The sequence below is a fragment of the Hyposmocoma kahamanoa genome, unplaced genomic scaffold (genome assembly GCF_003589595.1).
Source record: "Hyposmocoma kahamanoa isolate Upper Pololo Valley unplaced genomic scaffold, ASM358959v1 100021, whole genome shotgun sequence".
In the NCBI taxonomy this organism is placed as follows: Eukaryota; Metazoa; Arthropoda; class Insecta; order Lepidoptera; family Cosmopterigidae; genus Hyposmocoma; species Hyposmocoma kahamanoa.
The window spans coordinates 1601334-1625334 of NW_020653200.1; the positions used below are offsets into that span (position 1 = coordinate 1601334).

Genomic DNA, 24001 nt, shown 5'->3' on the forward strand with positions numbered 1-24001 from the left:
TATTTGAAAGTACGTACTCAATGATCTTTTATAGTGCGTACTACATCCCTGGATCGATATTTTATTTATTCCTCGAAAATTCCGTGGGTGGTGTCTTTTCATTACAATATTTATATGGCAACATTATATTTTTTTTTCCAAAGCGCCTACTAGCGGTGGATATCCGTAACTTCTTATTGATATATCTCGCTCTAAATTCATGTTGTAATATTTCTCAATAATTTGTGAAATTTGCTGACAAACCCGATGTTAATTGGAAATGTGTTTGTGCGGGGTTTGTTTTCGGCTGTAACACCTTAAAAATCTTGTCTCAATGTATGTGTTATGCGGCAAGTTCCTCTCGAAACCAATGACATTAGATGAACTCGATGTGCGTTTTGGCCATTTTACTTGGCTTGCGTTGGTGATTCGTATATAGTCACGTGACCTAAAGGATTATCCGATCAATGGCGCCAAACGACTGCTACAGAAAATGTATGTGAAATATGAGGTATTTTAGCATGATTTCGCATTAAATAGAGATATAGAATCAAGTAATAACTATACATCAATAGTGTTAAACAGAAAAGACGAAGGTATGATGCGTAGGACTCATGTCAATCTGGCAACAAAACAGTGCTGCTATCTATGTTGTCAATTTTGTTATGTAGTAATGGAGACTACCCCTTGAGATAAATATTTACGGTTAAAGCTAGTACCTTATGGGATGGAATTAATAAAGGCTCTTTAGAGATAAGTGAGTGTTGAATGTGCATGGCGAGGGTTGTACGACAGGCGCCGCGCGGATCAGCCGCCGCTGTTTATAGGCTGCGCTGTCGACCTCGGACCCGCCATACATTTTTGCCCGTGCATTATGTGAAACGTCAAACTGAATTGATGCTCAATTTCACCAATTTGATCAAAAAGACCCTATTCCTAATTATGTTACGTACGCGTCTCGGTTATAGTGAGTTAAAATTACCTTTGACTGAAATTAATGCTCATCTGTACATGAATCTGTATTCTAAATTGCCAGTAATGTTCGTTGCGCCAAATGTGGATTTTGAATGAAAATTTCCTTCACAAATCCGTATTTTGGATGTTAAAACGTAACTATGTTTATGTTGTGTGTTTATTTCTGTATTTGAGCAGTGTTGTGTTGTCTTGTGCATTGATTTATTGTGCAATTTGTGCACTACTACACTTTTAACTGTCACCTGTCAGTGTTTTGAAAACTATGCCTTATTTCAGGGGCATTGCATTCAAAAATAAGATATGCTGAGGAGTTAAGAGGAGATGAATTAATGGTATGTTTGTTGTTGCAGGCTGCACCAACCACAGTCATGTTGTTGCAAATTGAAGTGCCATCATGTAGTGAACGATGTGACATTCTACACAATGTTGTTACCACGTTCCAAGTGTAAAGCAGTAGGGGGCTGGTGAACATGTAGGTTGTGATATATATAACTCAAGATGTCATTGAAAGGCACCAAGAGGGGAGCCGCAGTGCGTGGGGAGGAGGCAGGCGCTTCCAAGCGCCGCAGGACGGAGCCCGAGGACGCACTGTGGCAGCTCCGCCCAGTCAGTGACCTCAAGATGTCATCTATTTATAATAGAAGTGCCTCAGAGGCACCAGCAGAACTATTCAGGTTTGTGTGTTCCATTTTTAGTCTGCGTTAATTTAATTTACTTATTTATAAACTTTTATTATATTATGAGTTTTGTATTGATGAATATTGTCATAAGGCTAGTGAAAGTTGCAGTTGTTGTTATTACTGGCTACTAAGCCTTGCATATACTCTTGTACATACTTGTAAACGACTGCTGATGCGAATGTATTTGTAAGATTAAGTTGTAGTTACTAAGGTGGGATGGTATGTGTGAAAATGTTTATAATATTTGGAAAATAAGCCTTCTTAATCCAATTGTAATAAAGACTAGAAGCAATTTCAAAACTAGTAATGAAATGCGCTGCTTATGATTTCAGATATATGAAAAATAGTTTTTTTTTGTTGCACCAAAATTTTAATGTTACACCAAAATATTAAGTCACTAAAAGATGGTTTGATAATTTCTCATGAAAATTTATTGGACTTAAGTACTACACTGGAAGGACTAGATAAATGTCAAAGTGGTTAAAAAAGTCACCGATGCTTAAGCGAATTGTGCACAAAGCAACTGCGTACATTTATTTGCTAAGTGTGATTTTTATTAATATAGAATTGTGGTAACTACAAGACTGTTTCTAGAATTAACATGCTTATTATTGATTTTAATAGAAATGTCTTGAATTTAACAGTAGTTTAATCTATGAATAAACTAATAATGACAAAATATAACTAATTAAAATAAAACACTCCATTACAGTGTTTAATGAAATGTTTTGTAGAACCACAGGTATTGTTTGTATATGAACTCAATTCATGTACAGGCAGTGCCCTAAAAATTTAAAACATTGTTAAAGCATCACTGTATGAGTCTTGAAATTGAACTTTATTGCGTTAATTTAGTTTTACTTTTGTAATGAAGTTTACATTTGTGGAGAAAGACATTTTTTTTTATTTGAAACAAACTTTAAAATAATCTATGTTTGTAAGTTTGACAATAAATTAATTTATGAGAATAATTATGTTCAAATACAGATTAATAATGTACTTCAGTTGGAAATTGTTATCAGCTGTGCTACAAGTTATTCTGGTTTATATTATCTGGGTAATTTTCAGGTAAGATTTCTCTACCTAATTTTGGTGGCATATTTTATTATTTAAGTATTTGAGTATACTATAGTGAATTATTAATTATATTTCCTGAAATATGATTAATTTTTCACTACAATATACTCGAATACTAGTATCCTGATACTACACTCAAAAATTAGTAATATTTCGTGATAGTCTAGAATATTTAAATAATAAAAAATTGCACCAAAATTAGGTAAACTAATCTGAAAATTACCCAGCTAGTACTAATGCGTTGTAGTATCTTCAGCAACATTCTTTATAATTGTTGCTACTTTAGTTCTGTACCTTTAATTAAGAGATCAAGATTAAATGTAACATACAAAATGAATTCTTATCTGCACATCTGTACTTTCTTGGGTACTATTTGGAGCCCTATTGGTGGGCTTTGTATACAATTTTTGTTGTATACACATTGACAAACAAATAGATTATATTATGTGATTACTAGTTTTCACTTTAAGCATTACTCAATAAATAGTAAAAAGTTTAAATTAGTGAGAAAAATTAATGAGTTAAACTTTCTACCAATGCTGTGCATTTGTATTTATTTTTAGTTAATTTATTATCATGTTATTGTTGGTTATTTTTATATTAAGTCATTACAGTAATTTGTAACTATTTGGCTAGACCCAACTGCCATTATCACTCACTACTACTACATGAATATTTTCTAGTGACATTGTTTGATGGAATAATGGAAATGAGTGCTCTAATTGAGGTATTTTGCCAATATTGTCCTGAAATTTTCTATGTAATACAAGTGTATATTCATATTTGCCCTTAATTACAGTTTTTAGCAATGAGGATGTTTAAAGAATGATTCTTAACATTTTTCTTGATTCATTACAATGTTGCCAATGCGAGAGTGATTGTTATATTGTATTATTTTGTATTATTTAGATATATACAGTCATCATCAGGTTACTGTATGACATCTGTCTTAGACTAAGAACTTACATACATACATACACACCATTACGCATATCTTACACGGGGGTAGGCAGAGATTACGGACCATCACCCGCTACGCTCCTAACATATCTCTTTGCTTTCTCTGCTCATATCACTAGTTTCACTCTAATCTATTATTCTTGGTGCTCTGTACCTGGTCTAATCTAAGGAAATTTTCATTCTGGTTGCAATATGTAGCTCGAGGTCGAACTTTCACCATGTTTCCCTTCACGATTGCTCTACAAATTTGTGTCATTATTCTACTAATATCCATCCTTTCTATGTGATCATACCTCCCTTATTACACTGTTCCTTATTCTGTCCCTAAAAGATTTATATACCATATACTTTGCGCAACACTCTCATTTTCTACAGCACTCATTCTACATTATTATAAACTGCCTCAGTGGCCGAACGGTTACCATGCCAGACTGCCACGCAGAGGTCCCAGGTCCGATTCCCGGGCCGGGAGAAATATTTGTATGGTCTACAATTATTTCTCTCGTGAGTTTGTGGTTGTCTATGTGTGTGTCCATGGCCCCCGCGACACAGGGTTTCCCTAGTGCGGGGATATGTTGAGTGTGTGCGTTATTATTATTATTCATGCTTCTCTTGCTTATATACCCCAGGGTGTACAATCCAGACGCGGTTTGACCCTTAACCATTTACCTGATTTCACCTGATTTGACAGTCCAGACATTAAAATTCTTTCATTTGTTATAGCTTCTCGTCACCAATCGTAGGTCCCATTTTATAACCTGTATTAACGAAAATATGAAAACTTATTAGAAAAAATAATTAATGTACATGGAAAACAAAAAGAAAATGTTTTGAATGATGTAGATATGAAGTGTGTAATGCAAATAAAAAGTGAATTACTGTTGCAGACTATAGACCAATCAGAGAATTTGTAATTGACATAGGCTTCCTATCAGGATGTTTTTAAATGACTGTCTAAAGTAGCCACAACAACTACTTAAGGATTTAAGCAATTTATTGACAGTTTTAGCAGGTATTGTAAATTTCATTATGGCGCATTTTTTCCACCAATCGGACATTTGTATTTGTTAACAATGTTAAATAAATTACAATAGTAACTATCAAATGTGTCTACATACACAGTTACATTAACTACGTCCAGACATAGACCACTGGCGTCAATGAAAGTTTGCCACTTTGATAGTCCCTTGGACCAATTTCTTATTGTAATGTGTAACACTATGTAATGTGTAACGCTATGTAATATGTATAGCACTTGGCGTCTTATGGTGGCATTAACGTAATAGTGTAACTGATTGACCTGTAAAATATGTTTTAAGTTGTTTAAAAATATGCAAGTACGAAAATATTTTAGGTCTCTGATCTCTTTTTACCATAGCAACCTATTTCACTCCAAAACGTAGTAATTATTGAAAAAAGCAGTATAATCCTAATCTAATAGTTGTAGCTAGCCAAAATTAACACAATCTTTTGTATTGTGTCCTTTTATAATAAGAAAAAAAGAAAATTGTTAGTGTTTATATGTGTGTATGCATGTATGTATCCAAATCTTATAGGTTAAAGTTTATAGAGTAATGTTTATTATTTAAGTTGTGATACAGGTTACAAATCACTCTCTTTAATTTTTTTTAAGTTTCACTATTTTGTACTTCATTTAGCACTGCACAAGATTCAATTTTCCATATAAATCTAAGAAACAAATGGACTAGAAATAATTTTAATGTCACATCCTGGTGTCGTACGACCCAAATTGTTGATGTACATGCTAAAAAGCGCCTTTATGGGTGCCTTACCATGAACTCTTATTACGATTCAGTTTAGGACCTAAAATGAATCATTGTGAGACAGTGCTACATGAAATGTATATCACCATCCCGCTTTTTTGTCGTTACGAACCTATATTGAACTGTAATAAGAGTTCATGGTAAGACTCCTGTACTCATAATTCAGTTAGTTAAACTTTGTGTATTTTGACGTTTATCTTTGGTAATGTCAAAAATGAAGCCATGGTTACATGTCATTAGGATATGTTATTTGCGTTGGTTCTCTTATGCTTTTATTTGTTATCGTCTAGGGCAGAAACGGGCCAATAGCGTATGTTTTTAATATCAGAAGAAATGTGCCTTTACTGGGAAGCTGGGTGATATTGAGCTCCTCACTTCTGTAGTAAATGATAAAATAGAAGTAAACGCATCTGTGTCTCTTTTAAAATTAATATGTCACTACTGACCGAGAAAAATATTTTTAGTTCTTCTTGCCATTGTTAGAGATGTGTTTCTAGTTCTTTTTGCCACTGCTAGGGATGCTATACAATTTGCCGTAACAATTTTATTATTCGCCACAGAAGAGATGATTTATTATATTATTATTATAAAACGATATCTACTCACACCGTGTCTCCCATCTTTACATGAGCCTCTTGATGCTAGGTCAAGTAGAAGAAACCGTTTTTTTTTGCATAAAAACGTCATACTGCTCACGTACTATATGTATACTTTATTAGTTGTATAATATAAAGAAGTACCAAGGGATGTTGTAAAATAGTTCATTATCAGTGTTAAATTATGTAGAAATATTTAATTAACTTAATTGGTGTATGGACAAAATAGCGTTTGGTAAAATAATTTCGTCGTATTCAAAAATACTTGTGTTCTTTGTTGTGTTGGCACTTATTATTGAAAAAACAATCGAATATCGCCGTCACGGCTGTCTTTGTACAGGTTTATTGCGAAAAGAAAACACGATACAATAATGAAAAAAATATTGGTCATAATAAACAACAAATTAGATGTCTTTAAAAGACTTACTCGAGTTTAAAGAATATAAAAGGCGCATTTACAACATTAGAGAAATGATAATTAAAAACCGGAGATATTACAAAAAAGACAACCAAAATAATAACTATACGATCCGACAACTACGACGTTATTATGATAAAATCAAAGTTGACGTGAGCCTCCAACGAGAACATAGTTGACATACTTTATAGAGTATGTACATAAATGTCACTTGTGTTGCCAATTAATTCGTACTAATTTTTCAAACAGTTATAATGTCTAATCATGAAAATCTAAATGGAGAAATTTAAAAAAATCTAATGTAATATAATATCCTATCAAATATATTAAAAAAAAACATTCATTTGTTTACAGACAGTGAAAAAGACAGAACGGATATGTACATGTTTCATTTACATCATTCGTTTTCTACAATGCCATTGAATTTAATAAAATCAATAGTTACAATTTTTAAAATTGCAGCCATATATCTAAAAAAGTATTGGTTTATTGGCTTCTAAATTAGAGCGTTTAAAACAAACGCAGCCTGTCATTTCCCATTCATAAATATATATTTTATAAAATCAGATAACACGTCGAATCTTAAAAAAGACCTAAAATTTCTACCCAAAATGAACCAACATCTTTAAAAAGCAAAAATACCAAAACTAATCTAACTAATTCATATCTATGCAATCGACAACCCTTTACAATTCTCGTTTCCCGAACTGAAACCTTTTATATCGCGGAAAACATCGGAAATTGTGAAACATTTTTCATCGTAATATTACTTAGTTTTGAATTTCAGTCTGCTCTCTGACACGGCGCAGGATGCACCGTGCAGGGCGCCGCTTTTCTTTTAACTGGTCTTTGAGGACGCCTTGGGGAGGGATTTCCGCACGCGAATGTAGTAGGGATAGGTCACTAGCATTTCTAATAATTTTTCTCGGTATATTGAAAATAGTGACGGCGAAACTCGAAATAAATTTTTGTACGTTTCGTAAATTTATTCACGGCGCGAAATTATTTTTCTTTGCAAATAACTACTAGTGTGGTACTATAATGAATTGTGTTAGGTGTAGAAAGTTGATTTGTGATTTTTCGGGATCGAGTGTTAACAGTTTTCCGCGATTTGCTTGCAGGAAAGATCTAATCAGTGCTATGAAGCTACCGGATTCCGAGCCGCTGGCTTCAGGCGACTATTGGATCATTACGGACACATGGAAGCAGGATTGGGAGCGGGGAGTCCAGGTGCCCGTGAATCCAGACTCTCTGCCCGCTCCTAAAGTCAAGATCATTGACAATCCGCTACCGCCTGACTTTCAATCATTCAAATTGTAAGTACTTATGTCTATTGTACATATTATAAGTTTTATATTTATTGTAATCATTGTAAATTTTGTAATTTCTGGCAGTGTTTCAATTTTAACGTGCGGAATTTTTCTTTACAATATTTTTTAAATTTGTTCACTTTTGGTAACCGACTTATATACGTTTATCGTGTTTGGTTGTACTACGCTATATGTACGTGTGCCGCTGCTGAGTACGGTCACCTATTGTACGACTGTAAATCTAAAAGTTAAACGGAAACAGGATATATGTACCCCTCTTACGTGGAATTTACCAAGCAAAAGCAAAGCGTATTTTGCTTTGATTGGAGCATACATGTGAATAATAGCAATCTCCTGCGAAAACAGGAGATTTGTTTTCAACGGGATGCACACACAACAAGCTTTTCAATATTAGCATTTCTTCTTTGTATTCTATTCTGTATTAGTACTTTTTATTGTGTGTATTGTAATAAAATTTCATTTCGTTCACCATTTATATTTGTTGCTGCTAATTTTTGCAAAGCTTTTTCCTTTGCTTTAGTCCAGTCTCTGGACTGCGACGAAATTTCACCCGTTTTTAAATGAATTTTCTGAGTATTTTTTCTTATTTTGTTCGTGTGCACTGTAAAAATTCTGCGTGGGGCAATGGCATGCGAAGCCTTTGAAATAAATTTCAAGTTTCCTCGTTGCTTTTGCAATAGTTTCTTTTTTCTTTTGAAAGTAACTTATAAGGCTTTTCAGTTCAACGAAATGTTTTGAATTAGAAATAAATGCACAGCGCTCTGTTGTGCTAGCCCTGTCACTCTTATTAAAATGTAGAAGATGACGGGTAAAGAAGTTCTATATTACATTACTGGTTAACACAATTTAGCAAACGTGTTCTTTATTCTACAAACAGAATGTAGTGGATATTTTTTGGGTGTACTTTGTTTTAGTTTCGTTACTCTAATCTTTGTAGTATAGGAAAGTCCTTTTACTATGGGAATATTTTTATAGTACAGCTAAGTCGTTTTAGTGTAGTAAAGTTTTTATAGTACAGGTAAGCCCTTTTAATATAGGACAGTTCTTATAGTACAGGAAAGTCCTTCTAGTATAGGAAAATTCTTATAGTACTGGAAAGTTCTTACAGCATAGGAAAGTTCCTTACAGTACAGAAAAGTTCTAGTTCAAGAAAATCTTAACGGCACAAAATTGTCTTATTATTATAGAAAGGTACTTTTAGAATAAAATTAGAATTTAGTATTACTTTTAATAGTGGAAAGTCCTGTAATATAGAGACTCTTTCAATGTTGTACTAGCCCATTTATTTTCGGTTGCCATCGTCACCTTGTCGATAGTCGTACGTCAGTTGAGATATTGATCGGTCACATTCGCCATTTTATGACAGTTCTCATACCACATCTTACAAGATGTATACATGTTTGTGATACCCGTGGTCCAACTTACCAACACCGGTTAATGTCCTATTAGAGCTTAGCAAATTTTTTTTTTGTTTCGTTTTTTTTCTTTCAACCGTGACATTGGCAAAATCATCATTTCTCATAATGATGGAGCCATAAAAATAAAAAGTGATAGTGATGTTTGTGATATGTGACCTTTACATTTCTTTCACAGGCCAAGGGACAAATATATACACTTGGCCCGCGATGCGCATTACCAACCGGACAAACATGTGGTCAGCTCGACCCCGGCACGCGCCGAGGCCTCGTGCAGCTACGACATGGACGCCACAGACACGGCCTGGCTGCGTCTGCTCAACGCCGAACGTGCGCGCGCCGGCGCGTCGCCTGTCACAGAAGATCAGTTCGAGAAGGTCATCGAAGAACTCGAGGTAAGATTGTTGATGACTAGTATATCTACGCCTTAAGGTTGCGGGAAGAACATGGGATGCTAGTATTTCGGAAACAAGTGTGATATTTAAGTAATATTGTTTTTAAAATTATAACAAGTAATTATTAAGTTCCATTTCTCAAAATTGACAAATTTTTGCTATGCCTTTTAACTGGACTGTGCTACTGGAACGCTATCTAGTGGGAATTCTTACATGACATAATACTCTAATGGCGTAATCGAGCGAATTCATATTATACTATGAACATTTATTTTTGCTTTAATATGCGCTTTATAAATGACTGCTCATTTTTCGTTTTTCCCGCAAATATACTAACGAACGCTCGTTAGTATATTTTGTAACGGAAGTATGAGATGAAAATCAAGAGACTAGTATACTTTCAAATATTAAAATTAAAATGTTATAAAAATATCAATAGAAATGTTTAGGAGTTCATACTTTACACGAATTCAACTTTAGGAAATGTATTACATATAATTTTTTATTTATTAGGAAATTGTCATTAGTTGATTCAGAAAAGAAATAAAATATACGCACATTTTCTAAAGTCGTATAATGAAAGCTGTTGGTAAGTAGCATGTAAGTAGAATAAACTTTTTGTGTAAGATTAATTAATACACCCCCGGACACAACAGTATTTAATGAAATACTGTTATCATCAAAGAAAATGATTTCTCCTGTTTTACGAATTCAAATATTGAACAAGGACTTATGGGAACGACGTAATGTCGTTTATAGTCTATCCTCTCTATCTTTTTTGAAGACGGAATAAATTGACATTTGCAGGGATACCAGTTTTAATAAAATTTTAAAGAGTCGTGCAGTTGTTGTCCGACAGTTTTATCGATAGATTGTGAAAGAAGGCAAAAGTTTGCTACGGCATTATAATGATCTTTCTTCATTCACATTATGACAGTTGGCCTTCTAGTATCGAAATCGGATTTTTTATTCATATACATTTCAATAAGAACAGTAAAATGTCTCCTCTTTGTATTTTTAATAGACGTAGTTCTAAATGCAGTCTATGTATGTATGCACTTACAAAAATTGACAAGTCAAATGAATCTGTGCCCAGCAGTTGACGAATAATGGACCGATGATGACAGAGAGATGACACTCCAATGAGTTTGGCTATTTATTTCATTTGCGTGGCCAACATTCTGTCGATAGTCGACAGAATATTTATCGAATGCAATCGCTAACTGCGTGCAAGCGGGTAACACTTTTGCATTGCAATGTCATTTTATTCCATCTTCGAAAAAGACTATACTAGTTTCAAATTTGTATAATAGTATTTGATGAATCAAATATTGTTAGCTGATTTGGTACTGAAAATGCAAGGTGGGTCGAATTGCGTATACTGTGTATAAATAATAAACTATAGGTTGGCTCATTTTTAAATTCTCCATGGTTGCCTAGAGTTGTCCAGTTGTCCTGGTATCTTTGTCCAGTAGAATATTATTAAAGCATTTTCGATGTGCGATAGCTGGAACTACGTATAAAAATGACAATGAGTTTTTAATTGAGTTTTTAGTATGCTAAACTTGAGAATCAAAAACTTCTATTGCTTAGTGCAGTCGGATGAACAATTGTTATGTCATGTGTCTACGTCTGTTGTTATGTTTTATATATTTTGCAATATTCCTTCCAATTTTCTGTATTCTTTATTAGGTACACAAATCTTGAAACAATTTTCATCAATATTGTGTTTATTTGAAACAATTTTCTGAGTTTTAACTTGTTCTCGTTTAACTATTAGGTATACGAAATAGCTCTCGAAGCTACAGTTCGTTTGCAATTAGTCAAAGTTCAAGTCACGGAGTGCTTAAAGGTTTATTATGCGAGTTAATTTAAAGTTATTATAATATATCACGCGCGATGTCCGTATCTATTTATATATATGTTTATATTATTATAAGAAAAATAAGATTTTCTTGGTACGTAGGAGTTGAGATTCTACGCGGGTGTATTGGAAACGTCTTTAGTGTAACCCAGTACCATTGACACACAGTGCACCGAAGATTGACGTGTGTGGAGCAAATCCGTGACAGGAAAACACCTCTTAATGCAAGTCGTTTGAGAGGAGAGCCGCGCCAGTGGCTTGATTTATTTTAATAATAAAATTACTCATGATTGTTAGATGCGTCTACATAGATTCTTCGAGAACTTCATACAGTGACTTATATTATCGACTCGAGTGTTACAACGTATCGGCTAAATTCGTAAACCTCGTACCTCCATGAAAATTTCTTAACATGTTATTGAAGATAGTTTCGTTTGGTGTAACTCTGGTGTCCATGCTAGAATTAATCTGTGTTATAGAGCACCTGGCTTTCTCTCTCCTACCTCTATGCAGACGTAACAACGATCGGTATAAGACAAAAATATACTAACAAATACAAATAAAGCAAAATAAACTAATTAAATTAACCATTTTATCCATTTATGTGAACTTTTGAGTAGACATAATATATACTCGTATAATAATTACTTGTAGTAACAGAATGACTAGAAGTAATTATAAGACAATCTTTTATTATGCCTTTATTTTCTAACTTGGAATTCGTCCAAAAACGGAGTTCCGTGGATTTCAAATTGAGCCGACGAACGTTATGTTTAAAGGAAGCGATTCCCAATTTAGAAAAAAGAGAAAGAAAAGAAGTATTGCAATAATAATAATAATAAAATTATTTTTGTTATACTTCTTTACACTACTTGAGTTATTCATTCGGTTAAACACTTTAAAATACTACACAAATTTTAGAAGAGATTGCGATTTGACATGTAGCCGACTGTTTATAATCTTTTGTTAGTGACCTTCATCAGTAAATCTTTATGAGCCGCATTATAGAAAAGTGCTGTTTTAGTATAGAGTTATTCTTGTCCTATTTTCGATCACGTTAATAACTGACTTACATTGATGCACATAATGGACTTAAGGAACAGGACTTTCGCACAGTATCCAGGGCCATTAAATCGAAAATCACATTTCGTTATTTATTTTCGTTAATATACCAACTTTCAAGTTTGCATATGTAAGGAGTACGATTTTCTATAGAAAAGGTGTTTTCAAAATACTTCCAAACCCTGACTTACCCCTTTTTGGGGTTTGTTTTGAAAAACCCTAAAACTCGTGTGTAATTATTTTATATTTAAAGTATCCAAACTAAGTTTGAAGCAAATTCCGCCATGCGTTAAAAAGTACCCATATAAATTTTAATACCCATTTGGGAGTAGTTTTGAAAAAAACGTCATGTAAATTTTATGCAGTTTCATCTTTGTATATTCAAGGAATATGATTTCATACAAACAATTTTAGTTTCACCCTCGTAGGGGTTGGATTTCGAAAAATCCGTTCGTAGTACGCCTATACTAAAAAACAGTAACATGTCAAGTTTTCATGTTTCTAAGACCCTACTTTTTTCTGTCCGCCATTTACCAGTGAATTGCTCCGGACCCTACTCCTTTATTTATAAATATTTTGGGCCGTTTGCAAACTACTTCGTAAATTCAATAAATCACTTTTTTCTCAAAAGTTACGAAATACGTTAGAAATGAAATGTTACGGGTTTTCAGGGTTAATTTTTTATACATAATTAATACGCGCTTCATTATTTTCTTGAAAGTATTGGGACCAATTTTTGGGTTGTCAGAACCAGGGAACATGATTATTCTATTTCGTGGATGCTCTTCGTAATGGGTTGCGATGTTAATTTATTAGTTCCATAATAACTTTGACGACATCGGCGAACTCGCGGGCCGGAGATGAGTGCGACTAGCGCAGGATCGTGGTGGATGACACAAACTAAGGGAGAAGAAATTGAGCTGTATGTTATGATGATGGGTATATTCAATTTTTGTTTTAAAATGCATACATACCAAGTTTCAGACTTATACTTGAGTGCAAAAAAATTCCATCGAAACTTAAAATCGTGTTGCGTCATATGTTGTGGTGTAGTTTTGAAAATCGAAAATATTGCATTTTGTTGTTTACTTTGATAAGTATTCATTCCAAATTTCAGGTTAACTATGTACTCGTTATCGAAATTATCGAATTTCGCAGTGAACCTTCGGCAGCCTCTTTTAAAGCAAAATTCTGTCTAGATCTTGGTCAGTACACCTGGTCTTGGTCTCGGTCTTCCTGCAAGAGTCTCGCAAGTCTTGCAATTATATAATAATATTATTATTATGTTCTATATACATACGTATATATATATACGTAACGAAAAGTGACAATGAGAGTTGGTTCAGATTTCAAAACAACATAGTAATACATTTTGAGTGCATATCGTCATAGGCATAGTAACCACCAACCAATTTGACAACATTATTACGATAACCATTTATTTTCACAAACGCTTATATAAGATAGTCTAAAATATAGGGTTCGAAGTGATCGTTACTTCGATAATTAAGACCTGAATCAATTAAGAAAAGTTCATAACCCCAATTTATCCTACCGAAAATCGGAACCGGGACTGCCTCATCTAGCGCCAACCGTGCAAATCGTTGAGTTGCCGAGGTCGTCAATATTATTGTTTTCTTCCATGCGAAAATTCCATGTAATTTTTTATGTACTGCTTTTGACGCTCTATTGTGAACTATAAAACCTAACACCATAGTGTATCAATTTCTTTGACATTTTATTTAACACCTCTTTTTAAAAACTGCTGAAACCAATTGTCAAAACAGTTAGTAAACTCTCGGCTTTTGTAACTATAATATTAGTTACGATTTTCAATTTTCGAAAATATAAATTGAAAAATTAAAAATGTCATGTCCACGTGAATACAAAAATGTTAGTTACAGAATTACTTCAAACTTTTAACAAGCTTCCCGCTATAGCGGCCACATCTCGCTCTCTAAAAGTTTTCATTTGTTTTGTTGTTTACGTTTACGTTACGTTTTGTGTACGTTTGACTTGTAATTTGTAGACAGTGTAAAGGGTTTATTATCTCTTGTTCGTTTAATTTAAAGTTAAGGTGCGTGTGTAATAAATATTAAATAATAGATAAAGTAAATTAGACAAATGCCTTTGCTATTGAAGCTTAAATCACAACATGCAACTGTCAACAATGACAAGTTACTTATGTAATTATTCATACATTTAATTATATGAATATATGTAAGAAAATCGTGAAGAAGTTTAGTCTTTAATATTTTAAGTAATCATCTGTGCTACCTCTTGAAGACACTACTAGAAGTTTTGGTTCGTTATCTGTGCGTTTGTGCACGCTAATTTCCACAATTGCTGAACCAATTTGGATGTGGTTTCAGTGATGTAGTGAGATAACCCAAGATTAATATTTAGTGTTTGTTTGATTTAAATCGGTTGACAAATAAAAAAGATACGTTTGTTTTAAAGTGTGTTTAGCGCTCGCTCGACGCGTGCACTAGTAGGAACGAAGTACGTGTGCTGTTCAAATGATTGGATATACGTGATAGTAATAATAACGCAGACACTCAACATTGCCCCGCACTAGGGAAACCCTGTGTCGTAAGTGCCATGGATACACACGTAGACAACCACAAATTAACCAAATCAACCATAAATTGGCCAATGTTCTGAAGAATTGTTTGACATGACACCAACGGCAATATTTTATCATCGCACTGCTCGCCACCGGCAGGGAGTCCATCCTCACACTCTGGAATCGAGTCGATCTCGTACTGTGTGGTTTCAAAGGAGCCTTCTCCCACGTACAATTAGGTTGTGGAATCAACTCCCTGTCGGGGTTTTCCCGTAGGAATACTGGAGGCCTTCAAAAGGGGTTTGAGAGGGGTCGTAAAGGGATGGCAACGCGCTCGTGACGCCACTGGTATTACAGGCGTTCATAGGCGACGGTGACCGCTTTCCATTAGGCGGGCCGTATGCTGTTTGCAGCCTACATAAAAAAAAAATTACATTCAAACTCACGACAGAAATAAATGTAGGCCATATACATATTTCTCCCGGCCCGGGAATCGAACCTGGGACCTCTGCGTGCCAGTCAGGCATGGTAGCCGTTCGGCCACAGAAGCAGTTAGCCGTAAAAAAATTTATACGCAACCTACCTTCCTTTTCATGTAGTACTAGAATACGTAAGTGATACTTGTTGGCGTCTATGAAATCTCGGGCAGAACTAGTGTAGAATATATATAAAATAACGTTAAGGCGCGGTATTTGAGCGAGCCTACCCTTTAGGAAGGGAGGTGCGGAGACCACCCGCGCATCCAGTAGTCCGCGCTCAGAAAACTAGTAACATGATTAACATAAGAACAGGCGGAGAAAATTTTACACCGATCAAAGAAGGCGGCGCGGCGCGTCGTTGAACCGCTGGGCAAGTTTCAAGTTTTGGGACAAATGTGAATTTAATAACTATATTCAAATGAATTCAAATGAAAATCAGAAAAATGTTGCAGGTTCTCTGTAGTACTTAAGAGCGTTATTTACAATAAATATGTAAAACATATGATCTAGCAAAATAGTTCCTCAGCTTCTTCTCCGGTTACTCGCCTTGAGTACACATAGAACACAATATTCATAGAAAACAGTGTATTGATAATGTTACACTTATAATGGCATAGAGACGTTGTACTGTAACAGATACAGTCTCGACACACGATAAATAATATAATAATAACAACGCACCTACACAACAACATCCCTCACTAGGGAAACCCTGTGTCGCGGGTGCCTTGGACACACACATAGACAACCACAAATTACACCCAAACTCACGAGAGAAATAAATGTAGGCCATACAAACATTTCTCCCGGTCCGGGAATCGAATCTGGAACCTCTGCGTGACAGTCCGGCATGGTAACCGTTCGGTCACAGAGGCAGTTAAAGCAGATAAATAATCCCAACTTATGTAATAGAAGATGTATATAATACGTCGGGGTCGTATGATATAGACGTCCTTAGTATCATCGTACCCTAATGAGAGATAAGGAATCACCATATTTATCGACACGGAATCGCATTAATCCGGTTAGAAAAAGCAGAAAAAGCTCTTTTGTAATAAGTATAATAAAAAAAAGTGAAAAAGATCCGAGCGACGAGCGAGATAGTAGCACTAGAGTTTGTTTTGAAGGAGGTCGCCAGGGAAGTACTGTCACCTTACATATTTCTGCCGCCAAGCTGTAATGAGAGCATTACTCCGTTCCTATAGGGGTGCTGGTTAAATTACAGGCACATGGGACTTGTCAACTTACGTCTCAGGGAGATGGGCGCAGTGGCAGTGCCCCGCCGATCTTTGCGTTTTAAAGCTCCCAAAGGCACTGAACTGTTTTGGACAGGCGTGTCACTTACCAGGCCCAGGTCTTGTTCGTCCCGTCACTTCGTAATATATATAAAAAAAAAAGTGTGATCATAGACTCTATAACATGTACGTTGGGTACTTTAATTTTATTAGTCTTTTAAATACTGAGTTGGGAATCTTTTAAATATACGTAACATAAATACATCGTTTCCGATTTTGTAGGTCGTATGAAATAAACGAAATGTATGTCACAGCATCTGTATTGATTAATGCAGTTTCCAGGCATTCAAATAAGGATCATACCGTGGGGAATGTGGCGCTATGGGGCAACAAAGGGTTATACTGTTAAGTGCAAATCCGACGAGCCATACAATGAACGGATCAGCGTGCCTTCTGCTTTTGTATTGGTGAGCTTGTTAGTGCTTTTGTGCTATTGCAGAATATTGTCTATATTAAATGACAAAATATTTGAATCGAAACAAAGACTAATTGTCATATTTAATAGAATAGTAAATATACCAAAAACTCACTTTAAACTTTAATAATTATAATATAATAATTTTATTAATAAGAATAATTTAATAAAAAAATTAATACTTTAGTAGTACGTTACCAACTGGCCATCGGCACATTACATCAAGGAAAGATTTGCCACTATAACACTTGTACTTTATACATTTTCTTTGGAAGTCTTTCTCTGTGTATGACCACTACAACACATGTATGAAACAAGGTGGCCCATACTTATGCCTTTTTAAGAAAATAAAATATTTTCATCGTACATTTATTTGCTTCTACGGGCAACATAGTTGTTAAATTTAATATAATATTTTAATAAAGTGTAGGTTAAAGTACGGCACGTAGCTAAAGTAGGCCGCCGCGAGCGCAGATTATACCGAAAAATGTATGAAACCATACAGCATAGAGACCAAATTTTTCTTTTAATCTAACTTTGCATTGTCTGTATTTTTCAGCAATTCTTGGCTCCATTTTGTTCTGTTACAAAAAAAGCATGCGAGAGTGTGTTAACAAGTAATTACATTTAGAAAAAAATACTCAGATTAACATGACAAAATTTAACTTGCCTACGTTGTCTTCATCAAAACTTTACGCAGTTAGTCCATCTACACTCCAAAGCAGTTATGCCCTTAAAATGATTTTTCTCAATGTTTACAAAATACCACTCCACAGCTACCGTAACATCGTCCTTTCTCTCAAATTTCAACACTCAATCAAGTTTTCAGCCTGAGAAACAAGCGGAGGTGTAAGCGCCCAGTTACAACGACGCGAAAGTTTTCGCGCGGCCGCCGCGCGGTGACCACCCAGTTACCACGCTTTGACGTACATTAATGGCGAATCTGAATTCTATTTACTAGACAACAACATTTAAATTCCTTTGAATAATACAACCGCGCGGTTGTAGACCATGCCAGGCCGTGTAGACCACAGACAAGCCAGACTCGCCTCGCTGTGTTGGGCTTATTAAATTAAGGTCACGACGAGTTGTTAGCTTACAAATTGTGATTTTATTGATATTTTGAAGTTCACCGGTTTGTATCGGCTTTTTTTATTTCAACTAAAAAGTGACAGCCAGCTAGAGAACATTTACTCCATCGTATTAAAATGTAGTATACAGATAATAAAGAAAACATCATTTTTAGAACGAGTTAATTTTTGTTAAATTCGATCTTGTTAAATAGTGTAGATAGGCGTACTTATTCAATATCAATCCGGGCTCATAAGAAAAAAAATCCAACAAACCCTTCTAAGCCGTCACATCAGTGACTAATCTGTATTGAGACAACTTGACAGGTATAGAATCATCGATTGTGATGTTTCCAGTCCCTTGTTATGTACATGTCTAAGGGAAATTTAAATTACTACTTGAATCAAAGCACAAGACTGTCCACGTCATATACTAATTACGCGCCAAGTAAACTAAAAATAGAGTTTGAAAACAAAGGGCTTTTGATGCTAACTTCAAGTCGTTCTTTTCTATTTAAGGGCAATTGATTTTCAAGCGTATTGAACTTATTTGCATCATTTACGTTTAAAATTTAATGTTCATATTTTTAAAACATTAGAATTGAAAAACGTGACTTCTTAAGTTGCGTGGGCAATTCGCGAGGGTCGTAAACAAGGGGCTATTTATAATGACGGAAATAAAATTCAGGGCATAGCGAACACGTAACACGTCCACTCATTATGGCAGTCCACCCTGAACTCCCAGTAGGAAAAATAAAACAAACAAAGCAGTCTCAAGTATATGGATATCAAATGAAAAATGAAGTTACAATTTCTTCGAAATAAATACCTATGATAAGGAATCCGCCTGTTTAACATTAACTGTTTCTATACTTGCTTATGTTCTATGACTTCACTGTAATATTATGTACAATAAAGAGTATTTCATTCATTCATTCAAAGAATCGATAACAACTGGTTCGTCATAATATTATCGCGTAGCTGCCTACGCGATTTCGCTGCAATCTAGAATTTTTACTAAAACTTCACAGCGAGATAGTCCTCTTTGAGACTTGACTGCAGACTGAACTAATTAGTTAGTGCATTCATTCGTATAACTTCTGTAGTGCCGGTAGAGCGTACACATTTTTAGTGGGGGTGGGGGTGTATTGGGGGCGCAGGTAACCGTCGGACCTGTATCCGAATACGCAGGGAATTTAAAAAAGACCTAAAGTAATTGTACCGAAGTATAAATTTAATATACAAAATAAATTAAAAGTAAACTATGATAACCGGATCCGATGCTTTAGTAAGTAAATGATGTTACACAATCGGTTATATACATAAGTGCCCAATTAATAATTTTCATATAGGCCGTTAATAACAGTAGAAAAGTTTCAGTATATAGGAGCGTACGTTCTAATTAGTATATACTAATTATATGTAAGCTTTTGCCTGCAAACCGGCGTGTTTAAAATGGCTCACCAAACTTTACGCAAACAAGTAACGCTCCAACACGGGGCCCGAAAATAGTTTCGCTAGTGTATCCCCTTATACATAGATAGTTTTGCATAGTTTGTATTGTGTGATATTGATAGAATAAATTATGCTCGTGTCGCGCTACACCCGCGAAAAAGAATGCCGTATTGCCAAGTATATTTACTTGATACAATGTACTAAATAACTGAATACTTAATACGACAAATAGAATAGCTCACTTCCTCATACTGAAATTATCTTTTTCACCGCTAGTCATTTTTCTGTCACAAAGACAAACTGTTTGATCTCCGGAAAATGAATGAGCCTCTTGTAATATTCCACAGAATTGATACTTTAGTGTATCGTCAATCTACATGCGTCCTGTTTCCGGGCACGGGTCCCCTTTTAAGTTCACTAGAATAGACGTATATATATAATTTTAATTGCAACGCTATTAAAATTATATATATAACATATATATTAGAAAGCAATAACATACATCTCTGACAGACAAAATTTCAGAAATGTTTTTACACAAAATTAACTAGATTCCTTTAATTTATATACACTCAGCTATGAATAAATAAATTGCAAAACGATGAAATTGTTTGAGGAAATACTTTCCACAACGACAGGCGGAAGTTCGGAAAACTCGTCCGCTCAGCGCCGGAAGACCGATCGTCAAGTATAATAAGAAAAAGATTAAGCACCAAGCTTAATTTGTTATCAACTCAATATTTTATTGTAACAATATGAAGTTTTACTAAATTAAACTAATTAATTAAAAGGAACTTAAAAACATATTAATAAGTAGTATTGCAGTCTTATGTCATCTCTCAATGATCTAAATTATCTGTTGAAATTAGGATTTTTTTTAAATTTAAAATTATTAATATTATAATATTTAATTTTTTTTTTTAATTTAATTTTTTTTAATAATTTAATTTAATTGGTATCCTGGATAGAAAACTGACTTCTTTTGCAAGGACCTGGGGTTTGTCGAACAATAGGTTTCAGTGGTGAGGCGTGGAAATAGTTTTTATTAAAGCCGCCCAAAAACAAAAAGCACCTGCCTTAATACTTTACATTTTATACTTAAAACGTCTTTCGCAGTTAGAAAGGCGCCTTGTGACACTTACACACTAACACTTATTTGCACACAAGATACTAAATAAAATAGTACAGTACCTTAATGTCACTGATTAAGTTATTCTTCAGTTAAATTGAGTACCATTTGTACTAAATTACTTTAAAAACAAACTTTCGTATCGCGATGGTGACAGTAAGTAGCAAGTGTTGCCTTTTTAATATTTATTTACAACAACTAACTACATATGAACGTTTACGTTCTTTACGTAGCCATAAAGAACGTAAACGTAGTACGTAGTTTTGAAATAACACGACCAAACGTTACATTTTCGTAATATTATTTATCGTTAACATTTACAAAATACTAATTAACCACTTGTATTAATATGTTATTATATTAATTTTGTTTGTTTTATGAAAGTTTTACAACTGTCTAAGTTTCGGACATTGATTATAAACAAATCAGCATTTTAAAAACAAACCGTATGGTTGTTGAAATAAGGTTTAAATTTACGTGAACGCTATTCACATACCCCGATGGTTTTCAAGTTTTCTGCCGCCATTATTAATTAGGCCTTATTCTTCAATGGACTTTTGACGAACGTGTGCGTGTATTTTGATACACTCACATAAGTTTTACGAATGAAATAGAAGTTGCGATCCGACCCGTTTGCTTGCTGTGGATGGATGAGATGTCGAGTATGATGGCATACTCCGTATTATCAAAGAATGGTGACTGACACTTTCATTATTGAATATTTTGAGTACGTTAAAAAGTGGTATACGTTTTTTAAGTGGTGGGGTATGCGCTGCTGTCTAGTATTTTTTTGATGATACGTGGAAAATTTAGGCTAGCAGGTGGGATTCGACTTATGTGCACGTCTCGACACTGAGGTTTATGGAGTGGAATGTTCTTTGTGTTGTCACCTCAGTTTATAGTGTCTCTCACGATGTAAAATTTTAATTTGGCATTTAGAACAAAGAAGGTATCTAAACAAAAATTACCTAACTTAAGATACAGTTTTATTCTATATGCGAGTTTACAAATACGTTAAATGCGCTTAAGCTGTTCTCCACAGACACAGACATATATCTAGATGTATGTCTGTGCTGTTCTCTTATGTCATAGCGGTAAGAACGTTCATTATTAATGGTATGTCTCACCTGTTCTCGTGCCCACTGTGTTCAATCGCAGCAGCCGCGATGACCTGCTAAAGGTAATAGACAAGGGTATAGAGGTGGCAGCTTAGTTAGTTATTTTTGTCATTGACTCGATAAAAAGAAAATTAATAATGTTAGAGAGACGCAATGTGCTTTTTTGGTTTTACTCTAATTTATAATACTACTTTGCAATGTTACTAAGGACTACAATAAAAAATGGTTTATCATTATTGGTTACTTGTTAAAGAAATAGGCCAGGCGTTTGTATGTTCACGATTATTTAACTCACCATGAGAGACGACGCTACGAACTGAAATGACATTAGTTTAAAGTGTCTCATTTTTATATTGGTATTAACCAAATACTTTGGTCTGTGCCCGTGCAACTTTGAGGAACGTGCATATTGAATCATACACACATTAATTAGATCAAATCATCTTGAGTTTCGAGAGCACTGCAGTGCACTCAGGTTTCCATTTAATAGACCGTTGATGGTAGTGTAAATAGGGATAATTTTCAAAGTTACTGCGTAACTTTCGTCATTCGGTGTATGGCATGGTGTGGCAATATTTCTTTACAACGATGAAAGATTTTTCAATTGAATATTTATTTAAAACTTCTATTTGACTGATAAATAAGAAGTAAACGCGAAACAACTCAAGCACAACTTGAGGACGTCCCAAAGAAAGACCTTCTTTATACACAGAAAGAGCATGTGTAAAACTATTGAGGCGAAAGATGTGTCCGGATCGCAGCATGTGGAAGGTTGTGGTCGGTGCTTAACCCGATGGGAAAGAAATATATTTATGTCTAAATTAAGCGTGTTCCAGGATCAAAAAAGCTGATGAAACTTTTTAAAAAACACGCGTTGCTGGACGCATTGCTATAGTAGAGTGTGAACCTATATGTTTTGTAAAAAAGAAAATACTGAGCGCGAGGTCGATAGCTGACTGAGTGCTATTATTACTTGAATATTCGCTGTGTTTTTACGTTTATAAAATTCATAATAAATTTGTTGATATATTTTAATATACGATGCATTTCATTGCGTCGTGCGAGTTGTTGTTGGCTCAGTTTATCAGCCGCAATTAATCTTCGCCGTGATCGCATGGCAGCTAACATGTGAGGTCTTTGTCACCGTGAAACAGTCCCCTTAAAAATAGTTTTTAATTTGAAGGCGAGTTGGTATTGTTGCAACCATTTTTTATAATGAAAGCACTCCATCGCACCGTATGGATTATGAAATAATAGTCCATACGGTGCCGTGCCGTTGTTAATTGATTGAATGAATGGTTATACTCACAAAATATATTAATGACATTTATATCTCTTATATCTATTCTATTTCTACCTCAATATATTAAGAATTAAATGTATGTTGGATTGCGATTAATTAGTAAATATATCAGAACTTAATTTCGAACCACAGTTGACCGCCCTAGCGTCAATCGTAGAGGGTATGTCTAATGGACACTAGTTAGTAGTTTAGTTTTTTAAGTAATTGGGCGAACTAGGTAGTGTGTCTTTGATTATGATAATGGTCAAATTATTCGCCTTAGGTTTGGATTATATTATTTGTATGAACTTATATAATATGTATATATAAAAGTAGTAAACTAGTGATGAGTTGATAACATTAACATATAGGTATGTTAATAAATAATTGAAAATTTGTAAAGCTACGCATTTTTTGTATGTTTGACGATGTTTTTGTTCAAGTGATAATGAATTATATTTAGACACATAAGAAAAACAGTTACACTGCCCTTATATTAACTGGTCACGGGCTGTCCCAATGTAAACTTACAGATCGGATATACAGAATTGGTTCGCCTTTATATTTGCATATTATCATAAGCTCGGACGTACTCCGACGTAATTATCTTTAAAACGTTTTAAAGCTACCTTTGTCTTGAAGAATTAATTTTATTT

General features: G+C 34.5%; 1 protein-coding gene across 2 annotated transcripts in view; it reads left to right on the top strand.

Annotated features, from left to right (window-relative positions):
• The first annotated feature begins 448 nt into the window (after positions 1 to 448).
• LOC113240495 (PHD finger protein rhinoceros) overlaps positions 449 to 24001 on the top strand; it is a 53790-nt gene continuing 30237 nt past the window's right edge. The window contains exons 1-4 of one of the 2 annotated variants that reach the window (XM_026477823.1): positions 449 to 474; positions 1305 to 1628; positions 7591 to 7785; positions 9394 to 9610. In XM_026477823.1, coding sequence (XP_026333608.1) covers positions 1453 to 1628; positions 7591 to 7785; positions 9394 to 9610 — 588 coding nt within the window. In that variant the 5' untranslated portion in view covers positions 449 to 474; positions 1305 to 1452. Of the gene's footprint in view, positions 475 to 840; positions 947 to 1304; positions 1629 to 7590; positions 7786 to 9393; positions 9611 to 24001 lie in introns of those variants that run through there. The other variant, XM_026477832.1, reaches the window with a different exon arrangement.